The 22599-nt window shown below is 66.7% G+C and overlaps 1 protein-coding gene across 5 annotated transcripts in view; it reads right to left on the minus strand.

The window, feature by feature from the left end:
• Positions 1-6133: 6133 nt before the first annotated feature.
• CAPN15 (calpain 15) overlaps positions 6134-22599 on the minus strand; it is a 44461-nt gene continuing 27995 nt past the window's right edge. For 4 of the 5 annotated variants that reach the window (XM_089782204.1, XM_075899054.2, XM_089782206.1 and 1 more), the window contains 11 exons: positions 20064-21546; positions 18032-18240; positions 15937-16120; positions 13527-13750; positions 11687-11812; positions 10732-10884; positions 9115-9276; positions 8282-8511; positions 7677-7822; positions 7343-7521; positions 6134-6651 (listed from right to left, as the gene is read on the minus strand). In XM_089782204.1, coding sequence (XP_089638330.1) covers positions 6474-6651; positions 7343-7521; positions 7677-7822; positions 8282-8511; positions 9115-9276; positions 10732-10884; positions 11687-11812; positions 13527-13750; positions 15937-16120; positions 18032-18240; positions 20064-21524 — 3252 coding nt within the window. In that variant the 5' untranslated portion in view covers positions 21525-21546 and the 3' untranslated portion in view covers positions 6134-6473. The remainder of the gene's footprint in view (positions 6652-7342; positions 7522-7676; positions 7823-8281; positions 8512-9114; positions 9277-10731; positions 10885-11686; positions 11813-13526; positions 13751-15936; positions 16121-18031; positions 18241-20063; positions 21547-22599) is intronic. The other variant, XM_089782207.1, reaches the window with a different exon arrangement.

Below are 22599 nucleotides of genomic sequence, written 5' to 3' on the forward strand. Positions count from 1 at the left end.
GGGCACCGGAATCCCCCCGGCTCTTCCCGCACTGGCCCCCCGGCCGAGGCACACCCCGAAAGCGCCTGCCCGGGGAACACGGAGCGAATGGGCTCTAACAGCCAGCACAGAGATCCAAGGGCCGGACGTCAGCAGGAGACCAACTCGGCTCAGAATAACATGTCCCTGGAGCACGCTACGCGGTCGCGGGGGTTCTGCGGCCTGGCGGGGCTGAACGAGCGGCCCTGGGAAGCCTCTTTGGCCACAGCTGCGGCCGAGCGTGGAGAGCCATGCTCCTCCCATGGGCACGAACAGCTACAAAATCCTTCCAGAACACTAAAGCCCAGGCCCCGACGCCTCCTTTGTAACCCTCCTTCAACAACTCCAGGCGCTGTACAGCCTCGCCCAGCCAAGGAACCGGGTCCTCGGACCCCACGCCGATTGTGGCAGCCTTCCGGCCACGGACACTTTCAGAAACTTTTCACGTCGGACCAACCTGAAATGAAGATTTTCTTCCCTCCCCTTTTTAAAAAAAAAAAACACAACAGAAGAGCCAGGACCCTGAAACCTGGATCCTTGCCCACCGCTAGTGTGCAGCGCCAATGCCAGCTACACCACCGCATCCCGTTGTAGGATAAGCCTGGTGTCGCCCTTCCCTGCCTCAGTTTCCCCTCTCAGTGCCATGGGGATAGCAGCACTGGCCTCTTCCCAGGGCAATCGCGAGGGTTTGTTACCGACACACCCCTGCCTTCTCAGCCCAGCAAGGGGCTGCACCCGCCCCCTTTGCCCTGCGCACACCACTGCAGAAGCCAGGCAGGTGTGTGGGTGGGAATTAGCACTTTAGGGGACCCCCCGAAAGCAGCCCCCTGCCAGGGGAATATGTGAAGGGGGATGCATGGCAGGGCCCCCTCTGCCCGGCCATCTCTGGTCCTGAGCCGTCTGGCCGGGGCAGATACAGCCTGGGCAGCAGCACTGCCCCCCTCCCTGCAGAGAGGGGCCTGGGGGGCTCAGACGGCCCAGGCCCTTCACTGTGGGGTGCGAGGGGGCAGTTACAGCCCCTATGCCAGAGCAGCCAGCCCCAGCGGGAGGAAAGTTTGAGGCTGGTGCAGAAAACTGGGCAGCGAAAAGCAGCCTGGACAGTCCCACAGGGCACTGGTGGCTGCTCCATTCGCCCCCTGCCCAGGCCAGACTTCCCACAGCTGCCCCTGCCCAACCACAAAGGGCAGGGGGGAGGCCGTGGGGCGGGCTGCCAGCCCCTGAGCCCTGCGGCATGGAACCCCAGACTGCCCCAGCCGGGCCCAGGCAGACCAGGCCGGTATCGCAGCTAGCTCCTGTCAGGCAGACGCTGGGAGCCAGGCCCACCGCTTTCCGCTTTCTTGTCCCTCTGCTGCCCCTCACTGGCTGAGTTCTCCATGGACATTTATTTGTCCTTCTGCAGCCCCCGTGTCACGGCCCGCCCAGGCAGCCGCCAAGGGGCTGGCCGGTGTCTCCCCGCTGGCCTCGGAGCCGTGGCTCCAGGACTCGGTCCAGGCCAGGTTTGCAGCAAGGGGGCCTCCTGGGTACAAACGGGTGTGAATCTGCAAACCCGCCTCTCTCCCTCCGTCCCGCACCCAGCGTCCCACGAGAGTTAGAAAATACCGGACGGTTCTATTCTCTCATTTCTATTTTCTCCATTTGTTTCCCGGACAGAAAGCTCAAATACTGGACTGTCCAGTTCAAACCCGGACCCCTGGCGACCGCACGCAGCACGTGTACAAAACATGGGCTGACGCTCCATTGCGAGGCGGGTACCAGCGCTTTGGAGGCAGGGTGAGAACATAAACACGACCTCGATAAACCGAGACTTGCTCTGACACAAAGATGAAATTCAATACCAGCAAGTGCAACCGCCACATTTACAACAGAGAAATCCAATCCACCGGGGAATTACCGGCTAAGAAGTAGTTTGGCTGAAAAGGATGCGAGGGTTCTAGTGAATTCCAAACAGGAGTCCTGCAGAAAGGGATCTAGGGGTCGGAGTGGACCACAAGCTAAATAGGAGTCACCAGTGTGATGCTGTTGCAAAAAAAGCAAACGTGATTCTGGGCTGCATTAGCAGGAATATGGTGAGCCAGACACGAGACGTCATTCTCCTGCTCTGTGCTGAGGAGGCCTCAATTGGAGTCTTGTGTCCAGTTCTGGGCACCACATTTCAAGAAAGACGTGGAGAAATTGGAGACGGTCCAGCGAAAAGCAACAACACTGATGAAAGGTCTAGAGAACCGGATGTGAGGGAAGACTGAAAGAATCGGGTTTGTTTAGTTTGGAAAAGAGAAGACAGAGGCGTTGTGATGGCAGCTTTCAAATACCTAAAAGGATTTTACAAGGAGAGAGAAAAAAATGTTCTTGGCCTCTGAGGATAGAGCAAGAAGCAATGGGCTTAACCTGCAGCCAGGGAGGTTCAGGTTGGACGTTAGGAAAAACTTCCCACCTGTCAGGGGGGTTAAACACTGGAATGAGTTGCCCAGGGCGGTTGTGGAATCCCCATCCCTGGAGATATTGAAGAGCAGGTTGGACACACGCCGGTCAGGGATGATCCAGACGGTGGTCGGCCTGGCCGTGAGGGCAGGGACTGGACTCGATGCCTCTCGAGACCCTTCCAGTTTTGGTGTTCTAGGGATCTGGCAGCGTTCTTCTGGCTGCATTAAGGGACGTGCTGTACTAGAGGCGGGCGGTGACAATCCAGCTGAACTCAGCACCGCTGAGCCCCACGTGCAGCCTGGCGTCTCACCAGCTCTCCAGTGCTGGGGGAGCCTGAGCCGCGTGGGCTGGGTCCAGGCAAGCCAGGGGCCCCCCCTGCTTTATGATCCCTAGCCAAGGGGTGCAGCCGTTTTGACACCTACGCCCAGGCACACAGCACCCTGGTGCCAGTACAGATGCAAACATCCCAGCCCGCAGTAGCAAGGGGCCTGCTCCCGGCACGGCCCCACAGGCCTGGAGACGGGCTGGCCACAGCAGTAGCCCCCCCCCCCCCCATCGGGATAGCTGCACTGATACCTGCCCCGCCACCCGCCTGCCTGGGAGAGTTCGGGAGGCAGCAGGGGCCAGGCAGAACACAGCATCGGGCACAGCCCTGCTCCCCCTAGCGGGCACGGGGTGCACTGCTCCCGGGGGCCTGAGCGCCAGGGGGGCAGCGGGGTTCTAGCCCGGCCGAGCGCTTGCGTCCTGCCCCCACACGAAGGGCGCGGCGTTCCCGGGATGCGCACCGGGAAAGCGAGGCAGAGCCCGGCAGGAACAGATCCCTACTCGCCTGCGAGCCCCCCCCCCCCCGTGTCCCCGCCCCCCTCCGCCACGCAGGTGTGAGCCCCAGGCCAGAACTTCCAGGCTGTGGGAAAGCTGGGGAGGAAGAGCCACGGACCTGGGAGCTGTGGGATTGCCAGCCCAGCAACTCCGGACTCCGGTCAGACGGGAGGAGCCACGGTGCAGGAGAAAGCCTCAGGGACGGCTCCCTTCTGACTCACCAGGGAGGGGAGACTTGCTCCTGCAGTGTCACCGCTCTAGGGCAGGGTGGCCAAGGAGTTAGACACGAAGAGCCAAAGAGCCGTGGAGAGTAGTGCCAAGAGCCACACGTCCCTCCCCAGAGCCAGGCCCCCCCAGCGCCCCACTAACCCAGTGCCCTCCCCCACCCCAGAGCCAGGCCCCCCCGGCGCCCCGCTATCCAGTGCCCTCCCTCACCCCAGAGCCAGGCCTCCCCAGCCCCCCCCATTCTAACCCAGTGCCCTCCCCCTCCCCCAGAGCCAGGCCCTCCCAGCCTCCCCGCTAACCCAATGCCCTCCCCCTCCCCCAGAGCCAGGCACCCCCCCACCCCCCGCTAACCCAATGCCCTCCCCCTCCCCCAGAGCCAGGCACCCCCCACCCCCACGCTAACCCAGTGCCCTCCCCCTCCCCCAGAGCCAGGCCTCCCCAGCCCCCCCCCCCCATTCTAACCCAATGCCTGGGTCTCACTGGAGCTGCCAGTGCCACAGCCACGCACAGGAACTGGGGCGAGTGCACAAAGCGGCATGCGGTGCCGAACAAGCCGTACCCCCGAGAGCCGCATTTCTGTGAGCAAAGAGCCGCATGTGGCTCAAGAGCCCCAGGTTGGCCACCCCTGCTCTAGAGACTCGTGTTCTCACTAGACACGGCCCTTCCCTCGGAGCTGTCTTAGCTTCCAGGCCTCTGACATCTTGTGGCAAAGAGTTCCACAGGTTGTCATGTCCTCTAGCGTGCCCCCGGTAATGTCACTGTTCCTATACGACACTCCGCTTTCCCGGCCAGACGGGAACGACAGAAAACGACCTGCACATATAACAACAGAGAAAGTGAGGGGCTTAATTAAAAAACAAAACTTTATTTGGTCCATTGGAACCTGAGTTTGAAAACCACCCATGGAGAATTCGTATCATACAGGGATTACAGATCTGATTTACAATTGATAAAATAGCCTGTTTCAGAGGAGCTGCACAGTATTTACAGGGTTAAAAATATTCACAGCTCAGAAAGAGAAGAGACAGCGAGAGAGGGGGGGAGGACGGAACCGTCCAAACGAGGAAAGAACAGAACAGACCAGACGGTTCAACGAATAAAATCTACAAACAACAGAGCTTGGCTCAGCCGCTGGGGGGCGAGCAGCGGCGCACACCACGGGGATTCTGCCCCGCTGGCCCCGGAGCACAGGACAGACCATAAAACCAGAAGGAAGGAGCGTGCGGACCCTCCACCTAGCCTGGAGGGGAAACCGGAAACCCGGGGCCATTGGACTAAAACCCTGGCACTGCCACCCGCTCGGTGGAAGAGGCCAGCAAGCTACCCGGGCAGGCCCTCCACGCGCACCGCTCTGAACCCGGGTCCGCAGCCTGCCTGCCCAGCCCCGAGCACCCGGACCACAGAATCCGCCAGGGGAACCAGGGCAGGGGGCGGAAGCAGATAGCTCCGGGGGCCGAGGGGACCGATTTCGCCTGAGCACCCTCCCTCACACACAACATCTCCCAGGGGCCTTTGGGGACCATTAGTGCAAAGCTTAAAACCAGAGTTAAAACCGCCCCGGGGTTTCCCCTCGAAGGGCCGGCTCCGGGGCAGGGGGGAGTGGCGCTGTGCAGTCTGCCGCTCCAGACACTCGCTGCCTCCGCTAAGCGCGTCACGCCGCACCCGCGCACCCCACGAGGCGCCCGCCCCGGACCCTGCGGGCGGGGGAGGGGGGAGGAGGGAGGGACCCTCCGCCGGGACAGGACTGGCCATTCAAAAGAAAGATGAGTTTTAAAAAAATAGAAGTCAGTGCATGGCAATATTTTCAAACTCTGGGGGGCAAGGGGGGTGAGTCTGCTCAGCCCCCCACCCATGTCCAAGCCCGAGTGCTGGCTGGAAACCCTGTACCCGCTACCCTGTGCCCACCCCCGAATGCCCCACGCTGACCTGCCCTTGTACAGGCAGCCCCAGAGAACCCCGTGGCCAGCCCGGGCCAGGAGCAGGCCTGCAGTCCAGTACCCTCTGGCTGGCCCCCCGCGCGCCGTGGCCAGCCCCATGGAGCCGGGAAGGCGGGACTGGCAGCGCCAGGGGCGGTTCATGGCTTCTCTCCTGACGCTGCTCCCCAGGGCCTGAATGGCAGAGCCCTGGGAGCGGAGCTGGGGGCGCAGTGTACCCTGAGCCCGGCGGGGACCCGCGCGCCTCGAGTCCCGGCGCACGGGAAAGGGCCAGTTCGCTCCCTTTTGGTAAAAGACGCTTTGTAAAACGGTAGCAGCTGCTCACCCCCCCGCCGGGAACCAGCAGCTCCACGCAGCCTCCTGGTCCCCTCCACAGGGGGGCTGCTCTAACGGGGACAAGCCCCCCCAGGCCAACCGTCTACCAGCCCCACAGGCTTCTGGGAGCACACGGCTTTACCGGAGCTGGCTGGGGCACTGACGATTCGTTGGTCACGTTCATTCCCAGCCGGACCTTCCTCTCCCTGCCCCTCACCCCAGCCTCCTGCCAGCTGCCGGGGGGAGGGGATTCAGGCACCCACGGCCCGGCAAAGAGCAGCGGCTTCCCACCGGCCCCGCGAGCCCCAGTCGGCTGGGCCGGCAGCTGGGGCTCCCGTCCTGGCTGGCAAACAGGCGCCCTGGTCCCGCAGCGGCCCGGAGCCCACACAGACGGACAGACAGACGGCGCTCAGAGGTATATTCCCTTGGCAGCACCAGGAGCCTGACGCTGGCGGCGGGAGCAGAGTCCTGAGTGGCCGTAGGGCCTGGAAGGAGCCCGCCCCCCGCCCAGCCTGGCGGCCACGGGGCCAGGGAAGGGGAGGGATCCTGAGACGGCCCCAGCCCAGCGGCTCCCCGTAAAGTGCAGCGTTGGCAGCGGGGCCCGGCCCTGAGGAGCGCTCCCCTCGCCGAGGGCTGGAGGAGGGGCGCTTGGGGCTGCCCTGGGGCTCAGCCCGAGGCGGCAGGGCCGGGGCTACAGCGAGAAGGCAGAAGCAGGAGGGGGCGGGCGGGCGGGGCCGGCCGTCATAGGGGGCGGGGCCCGTGCAGCCCGGCCACCTCGGGGGTGAGCGGCGGGTTGTGGGTCCCTTTCGTGGCCATCCAGTCGTTGAGGAAGGCCTGGGCGGCTTTGCGGTGCGCCAGCCGGTGGGTGATGGAGAACCCGGCGTTGCCCTCCAGCTGCGAGAGGATCACCAGCACCTGCCTGCAGGGGAGAGGGGTCAGGGGGCGGCTGCCGAGACACCTGCTCCCGCGCAGGGCTCCGAGGGGGCCGGGGCCCAGAGCCATGGACAGCAGCTGGGCCCTGGCCGTGCCCACGGGGGAGGCTCTCTGTGGGGCGGCAGCTCCCTCGCCAGGCCGGGCCTGGGGGGCAATGGGGTGGAGAAAGAGAGAGAGAGAGAGAGGGGCTCTGTGGGGCGGCGGCTCCCTCGCCAGGCCGGGCCCGGGGGGGTGGGGGGAGAGAGAGAGAGGGGCTCTGTGGGGCGGCAGCTCCCTCGCCAGGCCGGGCCCGGGGGGGGGGGGGGGAGAGAGAGGGGCTCTGTGGGGCGGCAGCTCCCTCGCCAGGCCGGGCCCGGGGGGGTTGGGGGGGGGAGAGAGAGGGGCTCTGTGGGGCGGCAGCTCCCTCGCCAGGCCGGGCCCGGGGGGGTGGGGGGAGAGAGAGAGAGGGGCTCTGTGGGGCGGCAGCTCCCTCGCCAGGCCGGGCCCGGGGGGGTGGGGGGGGGAGAGAGAGGGGGGCTCTGTGGGGCGGCAGCTCCCTCGCCAGGCTGTGCTGGGAAGGGAGGGGGAGTCTGTGGGCCGGCGGCTCCCTCGCCAGGCCCAGGGAGGGGGAGGGGGACTCTGGGCCGGCAGGGCAGCCCCCCCATGGCCGCCCGCTCCTGGTCCCCGAGGTGCCTCACCGGTGCAGCGGCGGGACGCTGTCCTGGGTCTTCAGGCTGCCGCGGGTGGACACCACGTTGAAGCTGTCCGTGCAGTCGCACTGGACGTGCAGGTAGGACTTGGGGTGCCGGTTCTCCACCACCACGATCAGCCCCGCCCAGCCGTGCGTCAGGTAGTAGCAGGTCATCCCCTCGCGGCCCTGCCGGGGCGAGCAGCTGGGTCAGACGGGCCCCGGGGAGGGGCAGACCCCACCCCTGGGCCCAGGAGAAAGCTGCCGGCGCCGGGGGGCCCACGGTGCGACTCGCAGCGCCAGCCCAGCCCAGCGTCCCCGCCCGCCGGCCTCGGCCCGCCCACCTCGTGCCGCTCGCCCTTGTTCTCGGTCAGCAGGATGATGGCGTCGGCCAGCGTGGTCGGCTGCGCGTCGATCTGCTCCACCATCACCAGGCGGGAGCTGTAGATGGCCAGGATGTAGCTGGAGCTGTCGCCAGCGGGGCTGGTGGCTGGGGAGACAAGGCTGGGTTCAGTGAGGGCTCAGGCCGCCCAGCCCCCCCCCACACTACCCATGCAGCTCCCAGCACCCGGCTCTTGTCAGATTCCTGACCAGTTCCTGCTGCCCGGGGCCCTGCCCTTCAGCAGCCCCTCGCCGAGCTCTGGCGACGCTGCCCAGCCCTCTGCCCCCTTGCCCCCGGACAGGGGAAACCGAGGCACAAGGCAGTGCTGCGACCGGCCCAAGTCACACCCAGCCCGGAACAGGACCCAGGAGTCCAGACTCGCCAGGGCAGGGCTGGCACAGGGCACCCGGCTGGGCAGAGGGAGCTCTGGCTGGCAGGGCAGGGCGAGCCGGGCTGACTGGAGCCCCTTCCCCGTGAGATCGCAGGAGACCCCCGTGGCACAGAGCGCAGGGCCTGGGCTTGCGCCACGCTGCCCTCCTCTCCCCGCCCCCCGCGGCAGGGCCTCACCCTGGGCGGAGGCGGCGCCGGGCAGCGTGGCGCTCCAGTGGTTGAAGGCGCAGCACACCACGGCGTACTCGCCCGGCTCCAGCATGACGTCGCAATTGACGAACTTCTTCACCGCCCGCTTGCTGTGCGCCACCAGCCGGCCCAGGCTCAGCTTGTTCCCGCTGGTGAAGGCGGCACGGAACACCATGATGCACAGGTCCAGCAGGTGGCTGTCCACCGTGTCCGAGCGCCTGCCGGGGCAGCGGGGGGAGGTCAGGGCCCTGCCCATCCGGGGAGACTCTGGGGCCATAGGCAGGCCTGGCCAGGCGGATCCTCCAGCGGGCCTGGGGAAAGCCGGGCAGAGCGCCCCCTGGCAGCGGCAGGCGTGCTTTGCAGGCACAGTGAGCCCCCCTGGCCTGGTGGCAACCGTCCCACTTGGGGAGAGGCAGCCGCGCCCCGGGGCCAGGTTACAACGCAGCCCCATGCAGCCCTGGCATCTTTCCCCCCGGCGTGTCTCCGGCTCCCAGGCAGCACAGCCGAGCCACCCCCAGGCCGGACACAGAGGACAGGCTGGGGTTGCCGGGTGGAAAGGCTGAGCCGGGCGGATTCCCAGCCCAGTGGCCCTGGGCAGCCAGGGAAAAGCAGGAGCCGGCCTGGCACCTGCCCAGCTTGGAAAAGGACCCCAAAGAGCTTTGCAAAGATTCATGGCAGGGTTCTTCCCTCATTTACAGGAGGGAAACTGAGGCCAGCGCAGGGACTTGCCCGCGGGCCCCCAGGCCAAGGGGCCGAGTGGACAAGGGCACCGCAGGCTGAGCTAGACCCCAGCCATGCCCGCGTGGGTCTCCCTGCCTCACCTGCTGCCCTCCTGGAAGAGGGCGAACTCCAGCGCCGCCCGCTCCAGCACCGTCAGCGAGGTCACCGTCACGGGGCCGCTGGCCTTGAGGGGGAAGGTGCCCTGCACCCGCACCTCGTGCCAGTCCGGGTGCAGCTTGCAGATGTCCACCGAGTCGAAGTACCTGCCGGGAGCGGGGCCGAGCCCGGCGTCAGTGCCAGGCTGGGCCGGGGGAGTGGATCCAGCCCCACCCCGCCTCCCCGGGGCAAATGATGCTTATCCCAGTCCCTTGCAGCTTTCCCAGCCAGGGCCAGCGCCTTGTGCCCCCTGCGCCCACAGGGCCTGCAGCGCCGGGGTCCGACGCCCCGAGCGGGGTGATGCCCATGGCGCCCTTGGCAACGGAGGGGGCTTCCCAGCCGGGGGACGGGCCAGGCGAGCTCCAGCCAGCACACCCCACGCGCTGCCCCCTCCTTCCCCGACGAGACCAAGGAGAGCAGCATGGGGGGAGGGGTTAAATGGACGCAGGCCCCGCCCCCATGCCCAGGGGCCTGCAAGGGCCACAAAGGGCCAGAGGGGAGCAAGGAGGATCCTGCTTCCGGAGTTGGCACCATGCACAGACCACCACTAGGTGGCGCCAAAGTGCCACACGTGGCAAAGGACCAGTGATACGGGCACAGCCCTGGCCCACCAGACCCTGCCACCCTGCCCGCCCCGCCCCGTCAGTCCCACCCGCCCCGCCCCCTGTCAATCCCGCCTGCCCCGCCCCCTGCCCGCCCCCCCGCCCCCTGCCCGCTCCGCCCCCTGCCAGCCCCCTGCCCAGCCTCCAAACCACCAGGGACACTCCCCTGTGGCACACGCAGGAGCCGGGCAGGGCCTCCCCAGCCCAGCACTGGCCAGGTCTCGTACCGGACCCGCTGGCATTGCCGACGGGATCCCTGGCCAGGGGGCTGCTTGGCTCAGAGCCCGCCCCGCCCCGGCACCCTGACTGCCAACTCCCAATGGGGCATCTGACTGCAGCTGGGTCTGCCAAGGGCTGGCCTGGTGCCCACCTCCCCTTGTACCAGGCTGCCATGGGAACCCAGGGCCCCTCTCAGGCTCTCCGTTTGCCTTGGCATGGAGCACACAGGCGCCCGGGGCAGGGCCAGATTCAGCCCTCGGAGGATTTCTCCAGAGTCGTGTCCTGCTCCATGCCGCCGGCTCCACCCCCGTCCCCGGGGGGCCCTTCGGCATGCTGCTCCCCCCCCCCCCCCAGCACGCCACAGGAGGTCTGAGGCGCAGCCTGGTTTCCTGATTTAGGGGCTACAGTTTCCCCTCCTCCTTCCCTGTGACCCCCCCAGGCATTTACGCCCCACAACCCTGGGCCCCCCTTCCCCCGTCACTCTGCCAAGCTCTGTCGGGGCCCACTGTGACTGCCGGACTCTGAGCAGGCGGCGGCAGCCGAGTCTGTCTGAGCCCAGGGACGTGGGGATCTGGGCGCTCGCAAGATTCAGCCTCAGGGGAAGGCAGGACAGGCCGGGGGGCAGCTGCCCCGCTCCGGTCTCCTGCTCTGCAAGAGGGATTCAGATCCAGCAGGGTGAGGGGGGCCCGGCCCAGCCCCGTCCCCTCCCCCCTCTGGGGCCGGCCCCCCGCTCGGCTTCACCTGACAAAGTCGCCGTACTCCATCCAGAAGACGCCCTCGCTGCTCCCGTGGGGCATCAGGTCGTGCCGCAGGGGCGCCGGCCAGTGGGGCCACTCGTCAGACCAGCTGCCGTTCCAGGAGAAGCGGCCCCAGGGGTTCCGCAGCCGCAGGAGCCTGAGGGAGCAGCCCCCATGGTCAGAGCCGTGCCGGGAACGAGACTCCCCCTCCCGACGGCGCAGTGCCCCGGGCCAGGGACTGAGCTGGCCGTCCTCTGCCAAGCCGCTCAGATCCCCAGCCGCTCCGGGGCCCCTCGCCCGGCTCTGCCCCGGGAACTGCCAGCGTGGGCAGCAGCCCCACCCCTAGGGCACGCAGCCATGGCTGGAGGCTGGCATCCGTGTCCCCGACTGACGGGAACCTCTCTGGACAGCTCTCCTCCAGGCCTGTCAGCAGGGGACCGCTCATCCAGCTGGATCAGGACGCCAGCCTACCCTGCAGCAGCCCCCGGTGCGCAGCCACGGCGTGGAGCAAGGGGGCCTGGGCCAGCATCTGTTACTGGGCTCCGGGGGTCCCTGGAGTGCAGCATGGACCACCCCTTAGCCCAGGGCTGGGGAGCCTTTTCGGGTCGGGGGCCGCACACATGTGAGAAGCTAAAATCCCCCAAACCCTCAGTGCCACGGCCCCGACTGAGGAAGACCCACCCCCCCACTTCCCTCCCACACCAGAGCCTAGGGCTCCAGTCCCTCTGCAGGTGCGGGAGGGGGCCCTGAGCCTCGGGGGGTAGATCCAGGCAAGCTGGGGGCTGGATGTTCCTCACCCCTGCCTTAGCCCAACCCCCTTCCCATCTCCACTCGCTTTCCCTGGGATCCCAGCTGGAGCCTGGCTCCGTCTCAGGAGCCCCGGGCAGGCCCGGCCTCGGTCCTCCCGGGGGCACAACGGGCTGAGCCCCGTTCCCCTGCCCCTGCCCCACCCGGCTCACCGGCAGCCCTGCACGTCCCGCACGTCCAGGATGGAGTAGGCGTGCCGCGGGCGCAGGCCCATGCTCTCGTACGCCGCGTCATCCACCTTCATGTTGCCCCCGCCGCAGGAGGCGCCCATCAGAAACCTGCAGGGCAGGGAGCAGAAGCCAGGAGATGGGTGCCAGGCGCATGGGCCGAGAGGCCAGGGCTGGCTCCCCAGGACAGCAGGAGCCGGGGACAAGCGCTCCTGGGCAGTGCCTGTGCCCGCCAGGAGATGGCCCCGCCCACGGCTGCTAGTGCAAGCCACTCCCATGGGGTCTCCCTGCAGTGCCCTGCCCCGCACCCCTCTGCAACAGCACCCGCTGGGCTTCCAGCAATGGGACCCCCCACAGCAGCACCAACTTCCCCACAGCAGTGCCCTAGTAGTGCCCGCCAAGCTGTGTGGTGAGCTTCCCCACAGGAGTGCCCTAGTAGTGCCCGCCAAGCCATGTGGTGAGCTTCCCCATAGCAGTGCCTGGTAGTGCCCGCCAAGCTGTGTGGTGAGCTTCCCCACCAGCAGTGCCCTGGTAGCGCCCGCCAAGCTGTGTGGTGAGCTTCCCCATAGCAGTGCCCTGGTAGTGCCCGCGCCAAGCCGTGTGGTGAGCTTCCCCACAGCAGTGCCCTGGTAGTGCCCGCCAAGCTGTGTGGTGAGTTTCCCTATAGCAGTGCCCACCGAAGCTCGGGCAGTGTGGTGAGCTTCCTCACAGCAGTGCCCTGGTAGTGCCCGCCAAGCTGTGTGGTGAAGCTTCCCCATAGCAGTGCCCTGGTAGCGCCCGCCAAGCTGTGTGGTGAGCTTCCCCATAGCAGTGCCCTGGTAGTGCCCGCCAAGCTGTGTGGTGAGCTTCCCCATAGCAGTGCCCTGGTAGCGCCCGCCAAGCTGTGTGGTGAGCTTCCCCATAGCAGTGCCCTAGTAGTGCCCGCGCCAAGCCGTGTGGTGAGCTTCCCCATAGCAGTGCCCTGGTAGTGCCCGCCAAGCTGTGTGGTGAGCTTCCCCACAGCAGTGCCATGCCTGTGGCGCTCTCACATGGCAGCGCTTGGGTGGGCTACTCACATCTGTGCTACACAGAATTTAATCCCCCCAACATCTGTGTATGGAAGAGCCCCCCTCCTCCCGCCCCAGTTCCTTCCTGCCTGGCCTGCCCACCGACCAAACCCCACAGCACGTTGAGCCCAGGCTGAGCCCGGGGAGCAAGGAAACCCTGCAGGCAGCGGCGCCGGTTCTGCTCCCAGTGCCCAGGGGCAGCTCCGCACCCTCGCAGCTCGCTGGGGTGAGACGCACCCGCCCCCATAGCCAGACTCGGCACCCTGAAGCTCGCCAGGCCTCTGCGCACCCTGTGGCTCCGGCTGCCAGGAGCAGGCTATAGGCGCCACGACCCCTCAAAGGAACGGGCAGCCGGCCCCGGGGTCTGTGCAGCCAGGCCGGCCCCAAGCTCTCCCAGCACCCAGCACTACCTGCCATCCAGGGCCCTAAGTTCCCTCCCTCCTGCCCGATCTCCCAGTCCACGTGGTGTGGGCCCAACGGGGGAGTGCAGGGGCGGGGCCTTAGCACAGGAGGTTGGGAAACAAAACCGGAGCAAAGCAAAACCATGAAGCGCACGATCGGGCTGAGGAGCAGCCACTTCCAGCCCCGCCCGCCGGGGAACTGGGCCCGGGACGTCACCGGGGCCGGCTCTTCTGTGCAACACCACCAAGGAGAACGTCACGGCCAGGCCCCGCCCCGAGCTGCCCACACTAGCCCCTCCTCTCTGCGCTACGGACCCGAGCTGCCCCCAGCCTCTCCTACAACCCTGTGCTCCGTGAACCCCTCCCGCCTCGTCTTACCCAGCCTCCTTAGAACTCAGCATTTTGGCCCAGATGAGGTCAGTGTCAATGGGCTCCTCGCGAGGGTTAGTGGAGCTGACCTGCAGCATCAGGCTCTCGCAGGGGGCGCCGGTGAGCGTGGCCAGGCCCTCGATGGCGCGCCCCGCCTGGAGGGCGAAGTACGAGCCGTGCAGCTTGGCCAGAGCCTTCTCAATGAGGGCTACCCACAGCTGCTTCCGCTGGGCCTGGGGAGGGAGAGAACCCGGGTAACAGCCACACGGAGGAGGCGGGGCAGCTGCGCACTCGAGCAGGCCAAGGCCTCGGAGAAAGGGCCCCGGGCCCACCCTGCCAAGACCATGCCGGGCAGGGGGAGGGAGGGGCTGCCTGGCCAGCATCTTGCTCCTTGGGGGTCACCCCCCACATGCTGGAGTTGAGCCACGAGGCCGTGCAGACTGCCCGACAGCCGGGGCAGAGGGGTGTTCGGACAGGGTTTCAAAACACAGGCCCCGTGTCCCAGCAAAGCCGGATTTAGGGAGTTTCGTCCGAGAAGGGGATTCCAAACCCGTCCTGAATGCCCGGATACACGCCCGCCCCCGCCCCCCAAAGCTGGCCCTGTGGATTAGGCTGACTCCGGAGCACTTACAGACGGAACCAATTCCGTTTCCTACAGCGGGGAGAGGAGATTGCTCCAAGGGCAAACAGATGACAGCTCAGAGACGCTAGAGACACGACAGCCAACGTCTCGCCCCGCAGCACAGGGAAAAGTAATTAGACAGGGGCTGCCTGGCAGGAAGAGGGGTCCCGTAAATTGCTCTGGTCTGGCGCTAGGCTGTGGCATTGTGACGCTGCGCATCAATGCCACGGCTACGCGATTGCCACGAGAGATCGGCAAGACAGCAACGCTAGCCACACGGCACCGGCCGTACGATCTGCACCCAGCGTAACAGTCTGCGCAGACCCCACAACACCCCTCGGGAATAACCTCCGGGCCTGCACCCTGTTCGGTGCGCCAGGCCCACGGCAAACGCCCGGCAGCTCCCCCCGCAAGGAGCCGCCAGAGGCGGAGGAGATGACAGCCGAGTGACTGAGGCGCTATCTGGCATGGCGTGTGTTGGGGCTAGATGGGAAGTTACACGTTTCCAAAAGCAACAGCACACGCCACCCACACACAACATGGCTGAGCTCAGCCGCGCGGGCCGCAGGAACCAGGCTGGGAGATCCACGGCTTAGCCGCACCGTGACGGAAAGGTGACATTCCGGGAGGCAGTGACAGGGGGGACCCCCGGGAGGGGCGAGGGCTCTTTATGAAAGCCAGAAGGTGCCATTTGTGTGTTGCTTTTCACAGCCCTTTCTCCCACCCCCAAGCTATGGATGGCTGCTGCAGTCCTACGCAAGGAGGCCTGAGGGGGCTCTGGTTTTGAAACACAGGCTTTTGGTTCAGGCTGGTAACGGCCTACAGCTCAAACGCTCACAACACCTCTCGGAAAACAACTCTCTGTCAAAGACTCGATTCGGCTTCTCCACTCCAGGGGAAAGACAATTCAGCCCACACGCCAGGCCTGCAAGCAAAGCTCCAGAAAACGCAGGGAAGCCCGACTTGGTATCTCCAAGGCAAACCACCCCCCTTCGGTTTCAAAACGAAGATCTAAACACAAGTCTCGTTCGGCCTTCTCTGTGCTTCAGGAGGCCCAAGCTGCACAGATCTGGTTTCTCCCTGGAGCGGTGCTCTGGCTTCCCGGTACATCAGCGTGTGCACCCGGGGGAGGCGGAACACGTGCCTGCAGAAATCCGGCCCCCGTTGGGAGTTGGAAAGGAAGGCCAAGGACGTGCCGAAAGCTGCCAGCCGAGCTGAAACGTGCGCCGGGCCCCTGGTTTTCTCCGGTCACGCGCCCTGGGGCTGCACCATTTCCGGACACTTCCCATCTCCATGGTGCCAAGGAGCCCAGCACGCAGCCCCCGGCCCGGCAGGGAGAACAGGCAGCGATGTCCCAAAGGGGCCGGGCCCTGTCTCCTCCGCCACTATTCCCGCAGGGGCCAGCAGACCGGCGCCCAGAGGGGGTTTCTGGCTAGCAGCCCCTCAGACCAAGCCAAGCGGAGGCGGCTCTCGCTGGGCCTGGGGCCTGTCTGGCTTCAATCCACAGCCCCGGAGAGTCCAAACGTGGAGGAGAGAGGAAGGAAACTCGGGTAGTTACACGTGCAGGGGTGGAAAGAGCTTGGCACTGCCGGGAAGCCCTGCCATACGGGGAGAACCCACCCGCAGCAGGCCGTGGAGCTGTGCCCGTCCCCCGCTGGCGAGATGCTGGGGGAGGAGACAGGGCTCCTCATCCCCCCCACACCTTGCGGTTTTGATCTACACCTCCAGGGGCTGGTCCGCTCCCCACCAGTCCCACGCCGGCCTGCCTGACCCACAGCCAGGCAGGAGGCCGCTCACCTGGGAGAAGAGGAGGTAGCCGCACTCGTCACAGGGCAGCATGTCGTCCACCAGCACCGTGGTCCACGTGCCGTCTTTGCACAGCCGCACCTGGTAGGCTCCCTCGGGGCACATGGCCCGCGTGATCATCACCCGCTCCACCAGCTCGGGCCGCTCCGCCAGCACCGCCAGCGCGCTCAGAAACCTGGCGAGACACCGGACGAGGCCCCTCAGGAACCGAAACGGGGGACGAGCGCCAGGCTCCCCTGTGGCCTCCGCCCAGAAAGCACGGGGCAGGGGTACAGAGCGTTTCCCTCGGGATAGGCCTGCGCCTACGGCGAGGAGCCAGGGGCTGGCTGAACCTGCCCTCGGAGCCCCTAAGCCTAGCTGGGTCCCTCCAGCTGGCTACACGCCTCCCCGGCCCACATGCCCACGCCCTGGTGGAGGTGGCAAAGCGCCAGCCCAGCCCGGGAGCTCTGCCATGGGCTGCCGCAGGCTCGGCCCGGAGCTCGCCCTGCCCAACAGATAAGCCCTTTTCCAGCTTTGTGCCGCCAGGAAGAACGGCCCCCGGGCTGGCTGACCCACTGCCCTGCTCAGAACCTCCCCGCACTCCGGGGGCAGAGAGGAAGAGTCCCAGGGCCAGGGAGAGCTGGCGTTCGGAGCGAGCCCGGATACGAGGTGTGACGTAGTGGGGGTACCTGGCTGGTTTCTATGCTGCTGGCTCTGGGGTAACCCCCACTGGCTGCCGTGGGTACCACGACCCAGCAAAACAGGATGAGTCACTATGCAAATCAGTATGGCCAGATACCCCCCATGGAGAGGAACAAAGGAAGGTGGATGCTGCCCTGGCTGGGGGGCAGGGCTGGAAGAGGGTTAGTTAGTTGCTGTCTGGGGGCATGGAGGAGACAGCCTAGGGAAAGAGGCTGGAGTTTAGGGGCCCAGTCTCCCCCATCTCAAGGGGGCCTGAGGCATCCTAGCCCAGCTCTGTGACCAGACTACATCTGTGCTGTGCTGTATCCTGGAGAGGCAATAAACTTCCTCTACTCCACCGGCTGGTGCGGTCTGTTTGTGCCATTTCGGGGTGCAGGAGACGGGGGACCCCCAACGCGCCGTCACACGAGGCGAGGGAGCGTGCCGAAGGGTCAGCCCCTCAGCACCAGACCTGCTGCTCCGGGGGGGGGGGGGGGGGGAGGGGCGCCAATTGCTACCAAGCACCAGGAGGCAAATTATCCCCCATCTGGCATCCACTGAGACAGAACACTGGGCGGGAAGGACCCCGGCTCTGGGGCTCAGCGGGGATGCAGACAGCGCACAGGAGAGGGGGCGCTAGGCAGTGGGGGGCAGAGGAAGGGGCCGGGGCCCGCGATGGCAGCTGGCTGGGGGTTGTGCGCACGGAGAGGGGGTGTCTGAGGAGAGAGGGGGGCACAGGAAGGGCCGGGGGTTGCGCGCACGGAGAGGGGGTGTCTGAGGAGAGAGGGGGGCACAGGAAGGGCCGGGGGTTGCGCGCACGGAGAGGGGGTGTCTGAGGAGAGAGGGGGGCACAGGAAGGGCCGGGGGATGCGCGCACGGAGAGGGGGTGTCTGAGGAGAGAGGGGGGCACAGGAAGGGCCGGGGGTTGCGCGCACGGAGAGGGGGTGTCTGAGGAGAGAGGGGGGCACAGGAAGGGCCGGGGGTTGCGCGCACGGAGAGGGGGTGTCTGAGGAGAGAGGGGGGCACAGGAAGGGCCGGGGGTTGCGCGCACGGAGAGGGGGTGTCTGAGGAGAGAGGGGGGCACAGGAAGGGCCGGGGGTTGCGCGCACGGAGAGGGGGTGTCTGAGGAGAGAGGGGGGCACAGGAAGGGCCGGGGGTTGCGCGCACGGAGAGGGGGTGTCTGAGGAGAGAGGGGGGCACAGGAAGGGCCGGGCGTTGCGCGCACGGAGAGGGGGTGTCTGAGGAGAAAGGGGGGCACAGGAAGGGCCGGGGGTTGCGCGCACGGAGAGGGGGTGTCTGAGGAGAAAGGGGGGCACAGGAAGGGCCGGGGGTCGCGCGCACGCAGAGGGGGTGTCTGAGGAGAGAGGGGGGCACAGGAAGGGCCGGGGGTCGCGCACACGCAGAGGGCCGGCGCGCTGTCACTCACCAGCAGTTTCCCAGAAGCCCCTGCAGAATGTCCGAGGGCCGGGGCGTCCGGAAGACCGACCACTGGACCGACCAATCCTTGGAGAGGCTGCAGTTGATCTCGTGGGGCCGCAGCCACAGCCTGACGCGCTGCTGCACGCTGTCCCCGTCCGGGAACCCCACCGCCTTGGGCCCGGGGTGGAAACTGTCATCCACAAAGTTGACCTTGTTCTGCCAATGCAGGCGCAGCGTAAGGGAGGAGAGGGTCCGCACCGCCCCCTTCCCCGCCCCCGACAGGGCCCCGCCAACGTGGGGGGCACCCGGCGCCCCACAACCCCGGGGAAAGGGCCCCGGTGTCAGCCGCTGCGTCGCTGGGAGGTGGGACATGTGGGCTGCTTGTTTACTCCCCCTCCCGAGCAAGGCCGGTCTCAGGGCTAAGGAAGGAGTGGCCCTGGTCGATTCCTCGCTCTGCCGGACTCGGCGTGACCCTGTCGGGCTGGCAGTGGCAGGGGAGGGGGACGGGATCCCTGCCTTTCGTACCTGTGCCCCCTCCCCATGTGCCTAGCACAACAGGGACTCCAGAAGGTAAGAGCAGCAAGCCTGTGCGCTAAACCCACGCTGCTCTGGGCCTGGCCTGCGGCTCCCTCGTGGTCTCTGAGCCGTGGAAGCTGCCGGCTGCTGAGCAGCACGGCCACTGGCCACGGCCACGTGGAGCACACGTGTGGGCTGCTAGGACCATCCATTTCCCTTCCCACCATCCGCCCGGCTGGCTCCCATCTGCACTGCTCCCTGCCCCGAGGGAGAAACCAGATGGGGCCGGGCGAGCCAGGGCGCCCGATGGAGTCGGAGCTCCGGGAACCAGCGCACTGAGATGAGGGCTTGGTGACGGATGTGGGGGTGGGAGGCAGAGGAGGAAGCGTTTCAGAGGGACGGGCAGGTCCACTCTGGAATCTGTTCTCGTTCACCACAGGCAGCACCGTGGCCGGAGGTGAGGCGGCATTTCCACCGACTGCTGGCAGCCGGGCGGATACACGCCAGGATCTCTCTCAAGGGATATCAAGCTGTTCAGGAAGGTTTCTAGCCAGGAGACGAGCTCCAGTTCCAGACTGAAATCCCTGGGAGGCGTGTGTGCGGGGGGGGGGGGGGGGGTTGCTTATTTCTTTAGTGCTTCCTAACTGGTCCCAGCCTTCCCAATTTTGCACAAGGGATTCCCTACTAGCAAGTTCACAATATTCATGTGCACTGAAGAAGAGAAGCCCCCGGGCCTCAGCCGCTCGCCACGCACACAGAGACCACGCTGCGGGGCCAATAGCCGCCAGCAGCCCGATACACCGCGCACGCACAGCCGCTAAGCAGTGGCACCACACTAGGCTCCAGGAGCTGGCGACACATACCAGCGCCCCATGGGGTCGGCACTGGACAGTAACTATTAGATGTAATACGGTACCACCCTGGTGCTTCTGTCATGGACCAGGACCCCCAGTGGCAGGTGCTGTACATTAGCTCTTAGGTGGATTACGGTAGCCTCTAGACAGCCCAGTCTCAGAGCAGGACCCAGGATGCTCGGTTAGAACGCCAGAAGGCAAACCGAACCAATCAAGGATTCCTGCCCTCTTCTTTCAAGTCACTGCCACGACTTCTTAGGGCCAGAGTCATGAATTTGTAAATTCTTGGGCTTGGCAAGGATGATCCTCTCGCTGTCCGTCTGCACCTACCTCTCGTCTCTTGCTTTCTGCTTGGACTATAAGATCTCTGGGGAGAAACACGTGGCTGTGCCGACTGTACAGCACCTTGCACAAGGGGGTCCTGCGCTACAGCGGGGAGTCGTCGCACCATCACTAGGGTTCAGAGTGAACGCTGGCTGACTAGCACGTTCTATCCTTTTGGGCTCTCCGCACCCTCAGGCAGACAGCATTGCAATGGGCCACTTGGATGCGGTTCCTTAAGGACTAGGGTGCATTGAGCAGAAGCTCCTGGCCTTGCCAGAGAGGTGCCAGGCTCCACGGCCCTGACCCAGTGCTAGGGGGGCACCCGGGGGCCTGGTGGGCACTCACCTCCTGGCAGAAGCTCACGATGTTTTCCCACAGGGCCTTGGCCTCCCCCTCGTCCGTCTGCCGCCGCTTCTCGGCGTCCATGCTCTCCCGCCGCTTGAGCGGCTTGGCCCCCGTGTGCTGCGCCACGTACTGCTGTGGGGTGTGGCAGGCCGCGCAGTGCTTGGCCTTCAGCTCGTTGAGAAGGGTGCACGCGGGGCAGGCCCACTGGCTCGGGCTGTCCTGGGCGCAGGCCTGCGGGGAAGGGAAGAGGCGGGCCACCTTGCGGGCTGAGGGGGCCTTGCTGCCGCAGGAGGTGCAGCCCCCCCGCTCGGCGCCGCAGTCGGCGCACTTGGGGGCCGGCTCGCCCTGCGCCCCGTGCTCCTGGAAGCCGTGCAGCTTGGAGCACCCGCAGGCCTGGCACGTCTGCGCCAGGGTGGGGTTCCTCAGGGTGCACTTGGAGCAGGCCCAGGTGGAGAAGTCGGGGCTGGAGGGGCTGCTGGGGGTGAAGCGCACCGAGTCCCCCGCCAGGTCGATGGCGTCGCTGCCCTTCAGCGCGCGGCAGGCCTCGCACGGGCTCTCCCCGGCCGGGCTGAGCAGGGCGCAGGCGCTGCACGGCCAGGGGGACGGGCTGACCTCCATCTCCTCCTCCAGCACGCTCAGCCGCTTGGTGGACAGCAGCTCCTGGAAGCGGGTGGCCGGGGGCGCCCGGGCCGGGCCCTGCGGAGACCCCTTCTGCCCGGGCGAGGGCTGGGAGGCCTCAGGCGCCGGGGGCTGCAGCTGGGGCGGCACCTCCCTGCGGCTCCGGGGCACAGGGTTGTTCTGGAGGCCGGGGGAGAAGGGGCTGAAAGTTGGCATCTTCTGAGCATCCTGCTCCATGGTGGCCGGACCCTGGCTGGCCACAGGCTCACTGTCCATGGTTTCTATGGCAACTCCGGGCTGGGGCGCGGCGGGGGCCACGTGGAAGCCCGCGGGGGCAATGACCTCGGGGACGACCAGCGCCTCCGGGGGGATCTTGGGGAGCGAGAGCTTGCGCGGCCCCCCGCAGGCGGAGCAGGAGTGGGCCACGGGCGTGTTGTGAAGAGTGCAGCGCTGGCAGGCCCAGCCGGCCTCCCGCTCCCCCTCCTCGGGGCTCTTCCCCCCCGGCTGCTCGCTGGCGCTCTCCGCCTGGCAGGCCTCCTCGGCGGCCCCCCCCTTGGGCTCCACCAGGACGGCGGGCTTGGCCAGGATGCCGTTGAGGATGGGCAGCGGGGAGCTGCCCGGCCCGGGCTCCGGCGCGAAGCCGCACACCTCGCAGGCCTCCTTGCCCAGGAAGTTCCGGAAGGTGCAGCGGGCGCACGGCCATTTCTGCTCCTCCACGCTGAGCCGCAGGATGTGGTTGAGGTCCGGCTTCTGGCGGGGGGCCTCGCAGATGGAGCACTGCCGCTGCCCCACCGGGTTCAGGAAGGTGCAGCGGGTGCAGGACCACTCCGGCACAGCAGCCATGGAGCCAGGAGAGTGGGTGTGACTGCAAGAGAGGAGGAGACACGTTACCAGCCTGCTGCGCAGGGAGGGGAGTACAGGGGCCTCGGGCCAGCCGGGGAGGCGTCCCCACGTCGGCAGCAAGCACGCGGCGCCCCGCCAGACAGGCGCTCCCTGCTTCGGGCTTGCGTGTAAGTGCAGGAAGGTCCCGGGGCTGGCGCAACGCGGCTGTGTCTGGCGTCCTTCCACCGAGCGCCCAATGGGCTTCCGCCAAGCACCGCGAGCCACAGCAGAAAGGCAGCCCTGTGGGGCTGTGCAACGCTCCTGCCCCCACCAGGCTCCCTCACACAGCTGGAAGGGATCCCCCATCTCCCCGCAACCCAGGGTCAGCAGGGCTTGGGCCAGGCCTGTGGGACGAGCACACCTGACGCTGGGCGGGAGGGTAAGCCCAAGGCCGCACAGTGCAGTCGATTAAGCTTGCAGGTTCATGCTCTAGACGACGCACGTCCCCCCCACACTTGCCAGGACATGTGCCAGCAGCCCGGCTCAGTCCTGGCTTGAAACAGGTCCAGGACCTGTCCCCGCTGCGGCTCCGCATTTCAAGTGTACTACAGCTGGGCGGGCAGGCAGCCCGGCTCAGTTCCGGCTCGCGGTGGCTCCGAGAGCTGAGACCCACCCTAGACAGGGGCTGCTGCCTCTGTATCCGAGGCAGGCAGCCGGTCCACGAGGGGAGCTGCTTGTTAAACGGTCTCCCCTCGCAGACCAGCTCCCGCCTGGCGCCCCATGCTGACACAGAGCGGGGCTGGGGCGCACTGGCTGCCGGCCCCGCCCCGGGGGACGATAGACCAGTCACGTAACCGCTAAGATTCAGGAGGTTACGCGACTGTTCCATTAACCGATACCCCACGGCCCCTCCCTGCAGCGTTTCCAGCTTACTCCCGATTGGCTTCACCCGCCCCTGCGGCTAGCCAGCATGGAGGCGCTCGGGCGCCTCGCTGGCGAACGTGCTGACGCAGCGCTCATGGAACAGCAGACCCCGCTGCAAGCCCCACAGGCCGGCGAAGGAGGAGCCACAGGAAAAGGGTTTTCCAAGGAACCA

Source organism: Pelodiscus sinensis, chromosome 15, assembly GCF_052426305.1.
Source record: "Pelodiscus sinensis isolate ZL-2025 chromosome 15, ASM5242630v1, whole genome shotgun sequence".
NCBI classification, from domain to species: Eukaryota; Metazoa; Chordata; order Testudines; family Trionychidae; genus Pelodiscus; species Pelodiscus sinensis.